The sequence below is a fragment of the Camelina sativa genome, chromosome 18 (genome assembly GCF_000633955.1).
Source record: "Camelina sativa cultivar DH55 chromosome 18, Cs, whole genome shotgun sequence".
NCBI lineage: Eukaryota > Viridiplantae > Streptophyta > Magnoliopsida > Brassicales > Brassicaceae > Camelina > Camelina sativa.
Genome location: NC_025702.1, coordinates 4248330 through 4264602, shown reverse-complemented (window position 1 = coordinate 4264602; position 16273 = coordinate 4248330). Strand labels below are relative to the sequence as shown.

General features: G+C 34.3%; 1 protein-coding gene and 1 long non-coding RNA gene across 2 annotated transcripts; both read right to left on the bottom strand.

Annotated features, from left to right (window-relative positions):
- LOC104760454 lies at positions 430-3166 on the bottom strand. The gene is made up of 3 exons (XR_762923.1): positions 2618-3166; positions 2325-2511; positions 430-1221 (listed from the first exon to the last, which is right to left on the bottom strand). It is a non-coding gene; the product is annotated as an uncharacterized LOC104760454 (long non-coding RNA).
- Positions 9781-11879, bottom strand: LOC104760456 (alpha N-terminal protein methyltransferase 1). The gene is made up of 8 exons (XM_010483379.2): positions 11542-11879; positions 11286-11430; positions 11151-11209; positions 10940-11050; positions 10738-10839; positions 10569-10623; positions 10385-10482; positions 9781-10282 (listed from the first exon to the last, which is right to left on the bottom strand). Exons 1-8 carry the CDS (start codon positions 11842-11844, stop codon positions 10157-10159), a joined length of 999 nt encoding a protein of 332 aa, XP_010481681.1. The 5' UTR covers positions 11845-11879; the 3' UTR covers positions 9781-10156.

The window sequence follows — 16273 nt, the reverse complement described above, 5'->3', positions numbered from 1 at the left end:
AACATAATAATTGAAGTTCAAATACTTCAATGATTTATATTAATATGCAAATAAATTAGTAGGTATGCTTAAACTATATATTTGTGGTTCTAGTCTAGTGTTAAATTGCATTTAATATATGTTTGTAATTTTTATTTTTCCATTTGAAAAACACACAAGGGATTTAGTATAAAGAAATCTTTATATAGACATCATTATTATTTGAAAATTTGAAAAAATTTAATTATGGTAATTTTAGTAGATATTTATATCTATTTGAAAATTATTTTTCTATAATTAGAAGAACTTGTATATGGAATTAGAAGTGTTTGACAAGAAAAATAATAGAATTATACAAATGAAATTAATTAAAATGTTGAAAATATGTATTATAATTAAAATATATATAAATATGTAACGTTACGTTTGATAGAAACATACTCTCGGATAAATCATCTCACTCCAACGTTGATATTGATATGGAAGGTCTTATATACAGCAAATTTAAGCAAAATCAAGTTCTAATGAAATCTGACACAACTTTCCCTTTTTTAAGTCCTTCAAGGGTTCTATTTTTTGTATCTTCAGCCCACCCATTTGTCCCAATAAATTGGAGGTTACTCTTTGAAGACTTGCTGGGTTTCTTAGTATTGTTGTTGGTCATAGAAGAAGTTTCTCCTCTTCCCCCATTTTCATGGTTGCCATATCTCATTGGAAAGCCGTCATATTCCAGGTTACTCTTTGAAGACTTGTTGGGTTTCTTAGTATTGTTGGTCATAGTAGAAGAATCTCCTTTCCCCTTAATTTTATGGTTGCCATGTCTAACTGGAAAGCCGTCATATGGTGGTCTTGTACTGGTGAAACCTGAGGCATGGCTAGGTTGAACCACCCCTATATGAGGGCCTTGTACTGGTTGCACACCGAGTGGCAATGCGTTAGCTGGAGAAGCTGCTTGTGCAAATTGAATTGTGATACGACTGCCTTGTACCAGGGTTTGACCGTGTCCTGAGGAAATGTATTGAGGAGCTAAAGAGTTGCTTGCATTGAAACTTATGATCTCATTAGGTTTAGGTTGACTCTCTAGGTTTCCCTTTTGAGCCTTAAGGGATTTTTAAGAATTCTTGTTCAATGAAGTTTCTCCTCTTTCGGGATGTTTGTCGACATGAGAGTTTTTTGGTTATCTCCTCTATTGATATCAAGACCTTTTTGAAGACATTTCCAATGAAATCACTCTCTGACAAGCTGCAAAAACGAAAGAGAAAAAAAAATTGGGACTTTTCTATTAGATTTCACGGAAAAAAAAAATCACAAATATGTATAAAGAGAGTACTACTATACAAGCTTAATTATCTAATGAACCTAGCGTTACATACTATGTATCATACTTTGGAAGCTCACATTAAAATGTGATAAAAACGTAAGGTATATATACTATATATCAAATAATATACTCATCAGAAATTGAACTCATTTTTTTTTTTTGTCCCTCGAGAAATTGATTTTAATATAGGAATCCATAAATCTTAACATGATAGTATGGACCAATTTAGCTTCTAGCTACAAACTCGAAGAAGTAGCAATGACTAAAATATGTCAAGTACATTTCCAATTATATTGAGGAACTTAATTAGTAAAAGACTACGAAGAAATATGCTATTTATATACTTAGAATTATCTTGAGTGTAGAACTGTAGAAGATACACCGGTTGTCAAAAAAATTGTTTTCTTAGAGAACGTCTTCCCGCTGCTTAGCTACTATAGGGAAGCTATCTGAGGCGTTGGCAGTTGTATCAAGAGATAACGATCAGACTTAACTATGGCATATATTAGAATATGACACATTGGTAAACAAGCTCTATATATGTTGATTAATAAAGGGTGTAATTGAAAAAAAACACAAAAGGTTAGATTAATGGGGTTCAACAATTGTTCCTATGAGTTTGAGTGGGAAAGAGTGAATAAAGATCTAGGTCTCTAGAGGTTTCAAGGTTAGCAGAGTAATTCTGAATCCCGATAACATTGTTTCAATTCGTTACAGGCAAGCAGGATATTTCAAACAACGGTTTCATCTCGTAGATGGTTTAGCTTTAGCTTTACAAAGGAATGTGATAAATACTTCATTTGTTTCTAATAGATTAATGGTTTTTTTTTTCACACATATATATTTACAATATATTATATTCTAAATTATATTTTTGTGGGAATAGGAAAATAAACTATACTAATACCATGTGGAAAAAACATCAAGAAATGAATTATTTCAGTTTTTCATCTATCAAATCAATCTAAAAAAAAAGGTAAATAAATAAAAAATCCAAAACCAATATTAGGAACAAAGAGAATACCTTTTATCATCGAACACCATCCCAATCCTACCAGAGACACATGCCACAGCCTCTTTCCATCTATTGATCCTTTCTTGCTCATACGGTCATACCGATATTCCCATTCTCGACGCCTAAATTGGTCACCAAACACTCCCACAAGTTGTTTCACACTTTCAGTAGGCACTTTGTAGAAGATAGGAATTGCCTTTGTGATAAATCATATGCATTCGAACAGTTAGTATACCATTTTCTCAATGTATGAATAAATATACAACATTAAGCTTCAATATATATATTGTCATAGATCACACCTTAAGCTCGCCTACATCTGCACGTTCACTTATCTTCACAAGCTCATCCAAGCACCATCTTGATTCTGTGTACCTTTCCGAGAACACAGCTAGCGCAATCTTCGAATCTTTGATCCTCTCGAAAAGATAGCTTATATTTTCACCCGTGCTCTCTTCCTTGTCTGTAAAGGTATTTTTATCCCATTCCTTTGTAAAGCATCTATGAGATGGCTGATGAAACTGTTGCGCAGCTCCTCCCCACGAAAATTGATGAAAACTTGATGTTGTGGAGGCTGGACTTTACCGTCCATTGGAGAGTTAGTGAGAGAGTTCTTTACCAGACGAAAATAAGAACTAAAAAAAGAAGAGTACAGTATTAGGGTTTATTGGGAATACGTGGCTAATCTTTTATAACCCAACCAAAGATATATACGCTTAGCCGTCAACTTTGAAAGGAGTCATAAACACTCAACTTAGTCTTTCTTTAATGTGAATTTAATTAAGAACTTGAGTTCTTATACAAACAAGAACTTGTCTATAATGCTTAGAACTAATGGTTCTTCCATTGGTAAAAATATTTTTAAACAGCAACATTTAAAGAAAGAGTGTGATAAAACAGTTATACAGGCACGCCTATAACTATTAATATATATATTGATATTAAACATATATCTTATCATAAAATTCAAATAAGTGATTTTAACACAGTTTTTGTTTTGCATTTACAACGGACTGATGTGATACAAAACCTTAAAATCTACGAAAAAAAAAAGTTTTAAGTGCTTTAATGAAAGCTTGGATTTGGGTGCATACATAACAATAATTTAATGAGAAATTTTCGAGATCCGATCTTAATTTATAAACTTATATTCGACCGAACACATTATTAATAGACTAAAATGCGCAAAGAAAATAGCGATGCTTTTGTTGATCTGGCGCACATGGATTGAAATCATCTTGTCTGCTGGTGGTTACTCAGTCCTTATTACATCGGATTATTTAGAGTTAAGTCGGTAAACGAAAAAAAATGAAGATTATTCAGATCAATGATAATCTAGATCTAATATTGTTATTAGATACCATCATAATTCTTTAGTACTTTCATACATGATGCCCATTATTTTACAAATTAAGTTTTACAAATACAAACATTTACTATATGCATCCATAAATATATTTACTTTTAAGGGGATAAACAATTATATAGATCAGACAATGAACTCTAACAAAGAAAAATAAGTATCACAAGATATATATATATATATATATATATATATATAATATATATATATATATTCGATTAATATAATAATGTTAGTTATCTACATGAAAGAGAAATACATGGTACAAACATTGATGAATTATGCGACATTGAAACTGTTTGTGCAAAAATATTCGATTCGTTTATAGTCTATGGAAAACGAGAAAGAAATAGTTGAATAGTATTTTTATTAATCAAATATCGATCGCAAAGTACAAGAAATCAAGCGCAGCGAGTCAATCTATGAACTGAGTTGTGAGTCTTGTGGTTTCGTGAAGTATCTGGCTTTTGCTCTCGATTTCGTGTCATATCATAAAGGCGTAGCTTCCTTTTTATAGAGAAACCTTGTCAACCCTAATCCTCATAGGACTTGGATACGTGTAACCACCTCTTCATGAGATAAGATAGTTTTCCAATATTCCCTTCACAAGATAAAATTATTTTCCAATATTCTCTTGATGAGATCAACTTCGAATATTTTCTTGATGATGTCATTTCGTCAAAGGAACGCAGTCTGTGTCAAGGTCCAGTTACGGCCCGTATTGACTCAATGCTTGCCGTTACGGCCCGTATTGACTCAATGCTTGCTGTTACGGCCCATATCAATATAGTCTTCTAGAGAATACATAATTCTCCATTATTAATGGAATATATCATAATTATAATAGAATTTATCTATTATAATTTATATGATTAAAATTATGCGCAACAGTTTGCTCCCACTTTCTATTTCTATAGTAAGAATTTAGAGAGTTGTATAGACATATGGTATTATTTTAATAAGTCATAAATATAATAGCTAAACATTTGTTAAGTCAAAGCATACCTTTAGACGTAGAAGTTTTCTCGCACTTGATTTTTTAGTCATTTTAGTTTAGCTCCATGCTGATTCATTCGCTGCCTTTCGTTAACGATGTCATGATCCACATCGTGATCTTGTAGTTTTGGGACGTGATGCAACATTGTTCACGATGTTATACGTCGTGAAGGTATTTAGTATTGTGACGACGTGAAGGCGTTTCATATCGTGATGATGTTTTGCATTACGATGACATTTTGCACGTTTTTACATTGTAGAAACGGTTTGCGTCGTGAAGATGATGCACGTCGTGAAGATGTTTTCTACTGCGATGACGTTTTAAACGTTTCACATTGTGGAAATGCTCGCTAACAAGCAGTTGCAGCAAGTATTTCGCTTTTAAGTGATTACCCAATTTTCGTAGTAAGCCTATCGTTCACGTGTTTGTGAATCAATGGCCTCATTACTATATAAAGTAAACAACTTCAGGATCGTTTCCTGAATTGTAAGACTTGTTTATCGTATCTTGACAAGTTTCACATCACATGACGTGATTTTTTTCTTGTGACATGTTTGTAACTCATGTTCATGACATGAGTTCTAAGTTTTAGTAGAGTACGTCTTGAAGATTTGTACATCAAGAGTCTCACTATAAGATTCTTGTTAATGAGTGTTTCGTTGTCATGTTTTCCTGCGTTGAGTGTTTTGACACAATTTTGTTGTTTGCGTCTGCTTCCTCAATGGGTTAGCACTTAGCAGCAACTATCTTGCTGAAAAATCCTTTGTTGATAGATAATCGCTCATATACTTTCTAAGATTTTCGATTATAGCCCATGGCTACCAGGTTTGCAAGGTATGCTTGCACGATAGTTAATTAGTCACTATATTTCTGTTTCTATTATCTTTAAAGCTAAAACTCATTTATTTTATTGAAAGATCCTATCAATGTTAGAAAACAAGCAAAACTAAAAACAAACCAAAAATGAATAATAACTTAAAAAACCTGATATCACCATGCCGTAAAAATCGATACGTCGTAGATGTATTTGTCATGTTGTTAATTTGCGCTCCTCACTTTCAGTTTTGTTCATAGTTTGATGAGTGTTGTCACTATTGCTTAGGCTGTAAGTGTTTTCGCTTCGGAGTCTTTTGTAAGACTCAACATGTTGAGTTGTTCTTTCATTCCTTATTACACGAGAATCAAATTGTGATGACTTTCTAAGTCGATATTGTGTGTTTTGTTCCCATTTTATTTGTGCCCATGCCCGCGAGAGCACATCTTCCATGGTTCTGCATTGATATTTTGTAAGTTCTTTGTACAAGTCACCATCATGTAGTAAACCTCTTTTGAATGTCGAGATGGCAGTTGACATATTGCAACTAGGTATTGACACCTTCTCCTTGTTGAAGCATCCCACATAGGCACGCAACGACTCGTCTCTTTTTTGACGTATTTCGTGAAGATCATCAGTTGTTTTCTCTAGATTCCTGCTACTTGCGAATTGCTCCACAAAAAGATCTGTCAATTGCGCAAACAAATTTATTGAGTCGTTTGGCAAGTTGATAAACATTAAAGTGTAGCCCATGTAAGGCTTGAGCCAAATCCTTTGCACATGGTAGCTTTTTGATATACCCTTTGAATGGTTGTCGTGAAAATTTGTTGCTTGTATTGTGCTATGTGGTTATCCGGGTTGGATGTTCCATCATACATCTTCATGGTTGGAAACTTGAATTTCCTTGGCATCTCGGTTAGTGCAATTTCATCAGAGAAAGGTGTATCAGCATACAAGTGAAAGTTGTTTTTCCGGATCGGTGGAGCCACTCCTGGTAGTCGTTCAATCATAGCTTCTACTACACCGAGACGTTTTCTGATTATAGCTTCCAAGTAAGCGGCTTCGGCTGACTTGGCATATGGTTCATTTCAGTTTCCTGTCACATGTTGTGTGTTGACAGTTCCTTGTTGATCCAAATTTTCTTCACGGGTAAGGTTTTCACGCGCCTGCCTTATGTCAGGGTTTCCTCCGCCGTTCTCTTCCTCATGAGGAGCTTCCAGCCGTCCATCTTCCGTTGTGGGTGTTCGATTATTAGTTCTAGGCGTTGAGTTAAGGTTATGAATCTGACTCACTTGCACGCCACGAAATCTAGAGCTTGCTTCGGTAAAAACTCTCCCTTCTGTCACCAGCGAAGCGTTCTCCTCCCGTAGCCTAGCGTTATCGGCCTCGATCTGTGATAGCTTCTGCACTGTCTTGTTCAGCTTAGTAGTCAAGGTTTCAAGCTGAGCAGCGACATTCGCATCGATGTTAGCAGTATCACCTCTGTTTCTCGTCATCTCACGTAGTTTACTCTACCCCTCCTTCTAGCGCCAATTGTTTGGGCAAAAATAATCGATTTGTTTAGAGTCTACGGAAAACGAGATAGAAATAGTTGAATAGTATTTTTATTAATCAAATATCGATCGCAAAGTACAAGAAATCAAACGCAGCGAGTAAATCTATGAACCGAGTCGTGCGTCTTGTGGTTTCGTGAAGTATCTTGCCTTTGCTCTCGATTTTGTGTCGTATCATGAAGATGTAGCTCCCTTTTTATAGAGAAACCTTGTCAACCCTAATCCTCATGGGACTTGGATTCGTGTAACTGCCTCTTCATAAGATAAGGTCGTTTTCCAATATTCCCTTCACAAGATAAGGTTATTTTCCAATATTCTCTTGATGAGATCAACTTCAAATATTCTCTTGACAATGTCGTTTCGTCAAAGGAATGCAGTCGATGTCAAGGTACAGTTACAGTCCGTATTGTCTCAATGCTTGCCGTTACGGTCCATATCAATATAATCTTCTAAATAATACATAATTCACTATTTTTTATGAAATATATCATAATTATAATAAAATTTATCTATTATAATTTAAATGATTAAAATTATGCCGAACAGAAACTACGTTAAACTCTATTAGATAACATATATTTGTTCACACTAAACCAACTTTAACATGTTAACACGATGAGTCACCCACTTTCTAATAGCTAAATTATCCTTGTCTTTATTTTATTTTATTTTGTTTATTTTTGTCTTTTTAGGTCAGAAACCCTCGTTATTTTCTAACTGTAAGTATTTTTTTTTATTATTATGGAGTGGTAATAGTCATTTTGTTTTCCTAGAATCCTAGGTTAATGATAGGTTATAAGGATAGACACTACCAAGAGCATCTCCAACAAACCCTCAAACCCTCAAAATTTTGAGGGGTTTTAAGTTCCAACAACCCTTAAACATTGAAATTTTAAGGAGTTGAATATTGAACATTCAAATTTGAGGGTACACTATTGAGACCTTCAAAATCTTTCACATATTTCATTTAAGTCCTTTAAACATATAGATTTTACAAATCATTCTATTAAATTTAATTGTTTGAAAGATATTTATATAAATTCAAACACACTAAATTAAAATTCAAATTATTGATATTTGAAAGATACACCATTAAAAACAAAATTTATACAACAATAACATTAATCATAACTTTTTAAGACACACTAATTAATCATCTATGTGAGCATTATGGGAAAAATTATATTGAGTAATTTTATATCATGTAATTTTATTTTATATATATTTTTTTTTTACAAAAATTACATATTAGTTTGTGTAATCATATAAGGTTTTATTACTATTGTATGATATAATTTTTTAATTGTATGTTTTAATTGTATTTTTTATATTTATATATGAAAGTTTTATTATTATAACTAATTATTAATGATATTGTGGACTATAATGTGAATATAAAAAATAATGTGAATATAAAAACTTTTAGAAAAGAATTTGAGGGTGTATCATTGGAGTAACTAACCCTCAAACCTTTATTTTGAAAGTTTATCCCCTTAAAATGAAGGTGATTGTTGGAGATGCTCTAATGTAAGATGGTGTAAGACAAATAAATAATACTTTCTTAAAAAAGCAACTAATACTTGACTCATGTCATGCTTTTCCTTCAAGAAGTTTGTTTAAAATTCTAAGCTTAGCGTTATGTATAAAATTAGGTAAGACGAATAAGAAAACAATTTATTTATTTAAAGAGCAAGCATCCAACTAAGGGTTGAAATAGTTGCATTAGAGATGAATGAGTTGAAAAAATATGAGTTGAATAAAATTGGTCGAATAGCATTCAACTCATTCATCCACTAAATAGGAGATGAAAGAGTTGAACGAAATTCTTTTATAATTTGTTCATTTCTCCAGCTTTTTTGGTTGAATGGATTGAATAAGTTTTCCAACTTATTTATCTCAAATGATAAAAAATTGGCTAAATGATCATTCAATTTATTCAACCTATTAATTTAAGTCATCCATTTACACTCTAAGTTTGTATCTGAATAGTGACGTATACACTAATACAACACACAAGCGATATCTACTAGTAAGAATTTTTTTTTTAAAAAAAAAAAAAAAAAAAAAAAAAAAAAAAAAATTATCTTGTGGATTTACTTCGCAAAACGGTATCAGAAACTACCTTTGTTGGATGAACATGTTCATATAATATGTTATCGTCCACCAAAATTTGACCATTAAAAAAATAAAAGAACGGCTGACCTGGTTGATGATGATCCTCTAACTCGTTTTAGGATATACTCAAAACACTTAATATTCCGATTCTTTCTATTCACCGTTGTATCAATCGTGATTATGTACTCTGAAATATAATGTACACATAAATTTAGTCCATCTATTAGACAAATTTTACTAAAACATTTTGAAAATGTAATTTACAAAGAAATCACATTTGTAACCTTCTTTATATTATTAAAATACGAATGGGTTGGAGACACTGCTGACAATTGTGATACCCAATGCTTTGGTTGTACAAGGACAGATTTGGCAACGATAAACCAAGCGCGTCACATTTAAATGTCTCCCAATATATTACAAATGTGGGTTCTTTCAAAGATCCCGTTAGCAATAGGGAGTTTTGTAAGGTTTGTCATCGAACCTTATCTGGAAAGAGAATTACATGCGCAAGTTTGGGTGAAAAATCGAATATTGGCCCACTGGAATAGTAACCGAGAGGTTTAGTCGATGATCGAAAAAAAATAAAAACTAGAGAAAACTGGGTTAAAACATTCGAGATAAATTGAAAATTATAATTAATCCCAATAGTTCATTGACTCCTTAGACAATAGTCAAAGTTTGTTGTTGGCAGAGTAAAGAAAACTCTTTAAGTTCTATAGGAAGCTGGTACAGTCGAGCTCCGAGGTGACCGGTCCGGTCGTAGATAAACTAGAAGTCAAGTTTTCAACCCAAAATAAAGTAAAGTGGCAGAGATATTGAATAGCTGTTTAAATAAACATGGCAAGTCTCCATTACATGAAGGTGAAGATGTTCGAGCAGGCCAAAACCAAACCATGTGACAGTGAAGCAGCCAAGTCTTGATCCAGATCTTACAACAACTTTGGTACGTAGCTTCTCTCTTACAATTTAAAAGACTAAGATTCCATAATAAACCTGTCATTTGATAATCTGCGGTCTGTTGCTATGAGTTTTTGATCTGGTTCGGTGGATTTTGGGTGGTGTGTCAACCGTTAAAGCATACATTTTTACAGCGAATAACTCTTGTGGGAGACCTTTTTGATCCTGCAAAATGTGATTTTGAAGAAAAAGACTGTAAAATCTCTAAACCAACGGTTCTTAACTTTATGGGATTTAGATTTTTAAAAACACTAACAAGAATTCGACCTTTGTTCTATAGAGATGTAACCCACATCGGCGAAAGAGTTGTTTGAAGTAGGGATCCGATCTGGTGATGCTATGATCCTCTTTATCCAAAACAAATCCTGCAGGAAAAAAAATATATATGTAGTTTTGTGTCAGATCATAAGAATGTCAAAGTGTCGGTTCCAAAAGAGAGATCGGAAGAAACCTTTTTTAGCATTATTCTCCTTCACGACAAGAAACCCACCAGGTTTTAGGCAGCCCTGAGATCAACCAATAACACCACACAAGATTAAACAGCAACAACACAGTGCAAGGGAACTACAAATTTACTCAACGTGTAGTGGAGTGACTGAACATAGAAACAAAGTCTCTACCTTTGCGCGGTTAAAGAAAGAAACAAAGTCATCATCAGTGAGATGCCCAATGCACCATTGAACCCATATGACATCATATCTTCCAGCAGCTGGAGTAAACTCCTATGATTATATAACTTTCACAAATCAAAGATGAAGAAGGAATCGAAAACAAAGATAACATATAACGAAAAAGTACAACAAATACTTCAAGAAACGTTACCTGAAGAGGGATACAGAAAAAGTTGGTTGCTTTGTGCGTTTCTGAGCCCGCAGATGCCAAGTTTTCACGAGCTGCATTCAAAAATTGCTCTACAGGCTCAAGAAGATCAACCTGAAGATCAAAAAGAATACACAAATGGTTATCAAACGACAGAGAAGAACATACACTAAAACATGAAGCATTCAAGAGAAAAAAAAAAAAAACACTTCACCTCGTTAAAATAACGAACCAGAAGATTCTTGGTGATTCTCCCAATACCAGAACCACAATCTACAAGTGGGATTTGTAAGAAACACATAAGTAATAATAATCCAGTGAAGCATTACCAACAAGAGAGGAGAGTTACCAAGAGCTACTAAATGCTGATTAGCTCCACCATTTACTAATCTTTCTTGCATAAGAGTCTTAAGAAACACTTCACTTCCTATAATATCAGCATCATTCACATGACCATATCCTCCTAATACTCCATCAACCGAAGCTTCAACACCCTTTAATTTAACAACACATACACACAAAATCAAATCTAAGAAACTATACAGGAGAGAACTAAAACTAAGTAAAGGTTACGCTTTTGAGATCAGAGGATTTCGAAAGCTTACTTCCCAATAAGAAACACCATCTCTGTACCATTGGGTTTTTCTAGTTTCGTCTCCTTCTTCTCCAATTTCTTCTCTCCACATGTCTTGTACGCTATCAAACTCTTTCCCTTCAGAATCTACGCCACAAATCTCCATGGAATCAGAAAAGAGTGTTGTAACGCTTCTCCTCTCTTTCTTCCGTCGGTACAGATACGGTGGTGAAGCAAGTTTCGTCGTCGACGGCGGCGGTGAGATATGGTTTTGGTGGTTGTGGCAATGGAAGTGGCCAATTGAAACGAATGGGCTGTATAGAGACAACAACATGTTTTTGTTGTTGTTGGGCTTTTGAGGTTCGTGGCTTTGTTTATCAAACCCGGGTCTCGGACTATCCAGAGTTTCACCCGATTAGGTTTTGTCAGTGGTTTATTTTCTTCTCTTCTAAAAACTTTTTTTGTCTGTCGCATAAAAACATCTTTTATAATATAAATCACCTGACTTTACAGTTAACTCTCATAAAAACAATTCTAAAATAGAATCAAAATCGTGCAAAAAAAAAATACTTCCTCCGTTTTAAAATATAAGATGTTTTAGAGAAGTTTTTTTATTTCATAATATAGGATATTTTCAAGTTTCAATGTAACTTTTAGATTAGTTTAGTATTTTATATTATGCAGTATTGTTTTTAATTGGTTGAATTTGCTAAAAGTAAAAACTTTTTAATCTGCGTACTTTAGTTAAAACATAACGGAGTGAGTAACTAACAAAAAAACATTAAAAAGGATGAATTTGCCTTGGTAACCAAAATAACAAAGATAATAAAAAAATATAGTTATCTAATGGACGAAATTAAGTGAGTAACCAAAGAACATTGTAAGATTACTATATTACGCTCAAGTGACATTCACATTTTAATGGTGTGGTGGTGGTGATGGTGGTCGCCAGAGATAGTGGTCAATGGAGGTGGTGGTCGGATATGGTGATCGGAGGTGACTGCCAGAAGTGATGGCTGAAGGTGGTGACAGGGGTGGTTGCCGAAAGTGATGGCGACCGGCGATTGTGACCAAAGATAATGGTGGTAGAAGGATGGTAATAAGTTAAGTAAGTAATATATAAAATTAGAGTATATAAGCTTTTGATAGTTAGTATAGTTAGTATAATTAATGGGTGAATTATATTTTTTTTTTGGTTATACACTGCAATTCTTTAAATTATAACTATAAGCTTTTCGCCAGTTGTAATAATTATTTTATTTTTATTTTTTCTTCCATATCTTTTTAATCTTGTAGTAATTACAACACGACAATATAATACAGCAGAGTCAGTCCCAACATCGATGCCGATGAATGTTTTGATAACTGGAGCTTAAAATAATTGATGCTTAAAGATATATGCTTAAAGATATTTAAAATTGTTAGACGTTCAGTAGGGATCTAGCGCTAGATCATCTAAACATATGCGTTCAAATTTTTTAATATAATTTTACAATAAAACATAATCTATAATGTTTAAAATGTTACTTATTAGAACATTTTTAATATATTTACATCTAGTTAATATGGAATATAAATTAGTTTAGTTCCAATAAATAAATAAAAAAAAAGTAGAGCTAACTAAATCATAGTTAACAATGTTAATAACTAAGCATTTTTTCATGTCGTAAAACATTTAGTGGACTCTATAGACCGGCTCATCTCTTAAGCTCGTGATCAAGTTCTATCGATAACCTGATCGAGGTTCGTGGTTCCGGTCCGGGGGTGAGTTCGAGTGCAAGCGGTACAAAGGAGCAGTTCGTGGGAAGCTGTTCGCGGTTCGTGGGAAGCTGTTCGTGATCCGTGGAAGCTGTTCGTGAAAGCTGTCCGTAGTCCTGTTCGTGGTTCGTGAACGAGAGAGAGGTACAACCGAGGTCTGTTAGCTCCCGGTTCACATCCAGTCAGATCCAAATCGGTGAAAGGTAAAACAAATCTGAAACCCTCTTAAAACCCTATGAACCGAATTTGGACTTAAACATATAGAACCCTAAAACAAACAAGTACACAACCAACAAAGTTTAAAGATCTCTAAAACCTAAAACTTAAAAATCGGTTGGTGTTTAGGTTGTTAGATTTCTTGAGAATTAAAACCAATTATATTATGAATTAAATTTGGTTGTTTGTTGCTTGTTGTGATGCATAAGAACCTAGAAATATTTTGTTGTTTAAAGTTATTCTAGGATATTGAAACTTGGATCATTCATGCATCATATTGAAATCGGATCATGTATAAGATAGGATCTATTTAAGCATAACTTGTTCATGTAAATTTCGGTTGCATGAATTATGTTCTAGGATTGTTAAAACTCAAAACCCGAATTTCATAGTTTTGCATCAAGGGTGAATCCGATTAAGTTTTTAGTAAATTATTAATTTTCTAAAACTAAAACTTTATGAAATCGGAAATTAAAACATTGGTTAGGATAAGTTCCTAATTAATTATAGTAATTATGTAAAACCCTTAAAACAAATTTACTAAATCCTAGAAAGAAAAGGAAATTTAAGAAAAAGGAAATCCTATCTAGAAATAAGGAAATTGTTGCATGCATACATATTTGCTTTTGTTGTCTTTGCATGTATGAATTTAAACCAAACGAAATCTATAATAGGCAAGGCATGTTTCGGTCTCAAATACCGCATGGCCTAAGGCATGTTTCGGTTTTAAATACCGCATGACCTGAATCAATATTTGTTGCATGATTCGATCTCAAATATCGCATGCTAACTATCGGTTGTCTATCTTATATGCAGATGGCAAACCTCAAGAGCCTAGACTATCCCATCTTGCAAGCTTCTGGAAAGAACTACTTGGAATGGGTGAAAGACACCGAAATCCATCTAAGGTCAAACGGCCTAGCCGGTTGCATTGATGAGGAAGTTGAGAGCACTGACAAGATAAAGAATAAGTGTCTCCAGCATATGCACCATCATATTGCGGAGAGTCTCAAAAGCCAGTACCTCTTCATAGACAATCCACTCGCCCTTTGGACACAGCTTAAACGCCGTTACGGGCACCAAAAGACGGTGCTCCTTCCAAAGGCCGAGTTTGATTGGAAGAACCTAAGGATCCAGGATTACAAATCCGTGGAGGAGTATAACTCTGAGCTTTTTAGGATTGTCTCACTCCTTAGGTTATGTGGAAAAGAGGTGACTGAAAGGGAGCTGATAGAAAAGACCTTGTCTACCTTCAGCCCTAACAATAAAGTTCTTCAGCAACAATATCGGCATCAAGGTTTTGCTGACTATTGGGCACTCATTGAATGTTTACTGCTAGCTGAGCAGAATGATGAGTTGTTGCTGATGAACAGTGCTATGAGACCTCCTGGTACAGCCCCATTACCGGAAGCAAATAAGGTTGATTTGGGAAAGAAAACTGCAGTAGAGTCTAAGGAGCCAAGAGAGCCTCATGAGACCAACTACGTCCACAGAGAAAGACTCTACGGCCAAGGCCGTGGTGGCAGAGGACGTGGTGGCCGTGGCGGACAGGCTGGCCGAGGAGGCCGCGGACGTGGTGGTAGGGGCCGTGGGTCCTTTAAACCACACACCAAGGCCAAATCGGTCTGCCACAGATGTGGTATGTCAAACCACTGGTCCAAGACTTGTAGAACTCCCAAACACCTCATTGATGCATACCAAGAAGTTCTAAAGAAAAATCCGGAAGCCAACTATGTGTATATCGATGATGAAGGAGACTTCGATCATGAGAATGACGACTTGCTAGAGATTTCCGATTGCCTTCACATGGATGATTGATTTTCGTTTTTATTTTGGTTTAATTTCAATGCTTTTATGCTTTATTTTCCTTTCTTGTATTGGATGATTATTTTAAATGCAATGGTTTTTATTTTATAATTGTCTTATTAAAATACAAAATTTTGTCCTATTTATAGAAATGGCCAATGACNACAGATGTGGTATGTCAAACCACTGGTCCAAGACTTGTAGAACTCCCAAACACCTCATTGATGCATACCAAGAAGTTCTAAAGAAAAATCCGGAAGCCAACTATGCGTACATCGATGATGAAGGAGACTTCGATCATGAGAATGACGACTTGCTAGAGACTTCCGATTGCCTTCATATGGATGATTGATTTTCGTTTTAATGTGGTTTAATTTCAATGCTTTTATGCTTTATTTTCCTTTATTGTATTGGATGATTATTTTAATTTAAATGCAATGGTTTTTATTTTATAATTGTCTTATTAAAATACAAAATTATGTCCTATTTATAGAAATGGCCAAGGACATGAGTGAACTAGTGGTGGACAGTGGATCCAGCCACACTATACTAAGAGACAAAAGATATTTCATAAATCTTATAATGAAAAGTGCAAATGTTAGTACAATTGCGGGTATAGCTAACTTGATAGAAGGCTACAGCCAGACTCACGTTTTGTTGCCTAACGGCACACACATTGAACTAAGTGATGCCTTATACTCACCCATCTCTAAGAGAAACTTATTGAGCTTTAAAGATATAAGATTAAATGGTTATCATGTTGAAACCAAGGGTGAAGGAACTAAAGAATTCCTATACATTACAGAAAATGTAAATGGCCAAAAGAAGGTCCTAGAGACTATACCTGCACTAGCCACTGGTTTATACCATGCTAGGATAAACATGATAGAAGCTAACATGGCTAAGCACAAAATGTTCACTGAACAATTCACTCTATGGCATGACCGGTTAGGCCACCCGGGTTCGAACATGATGCGTAAAGT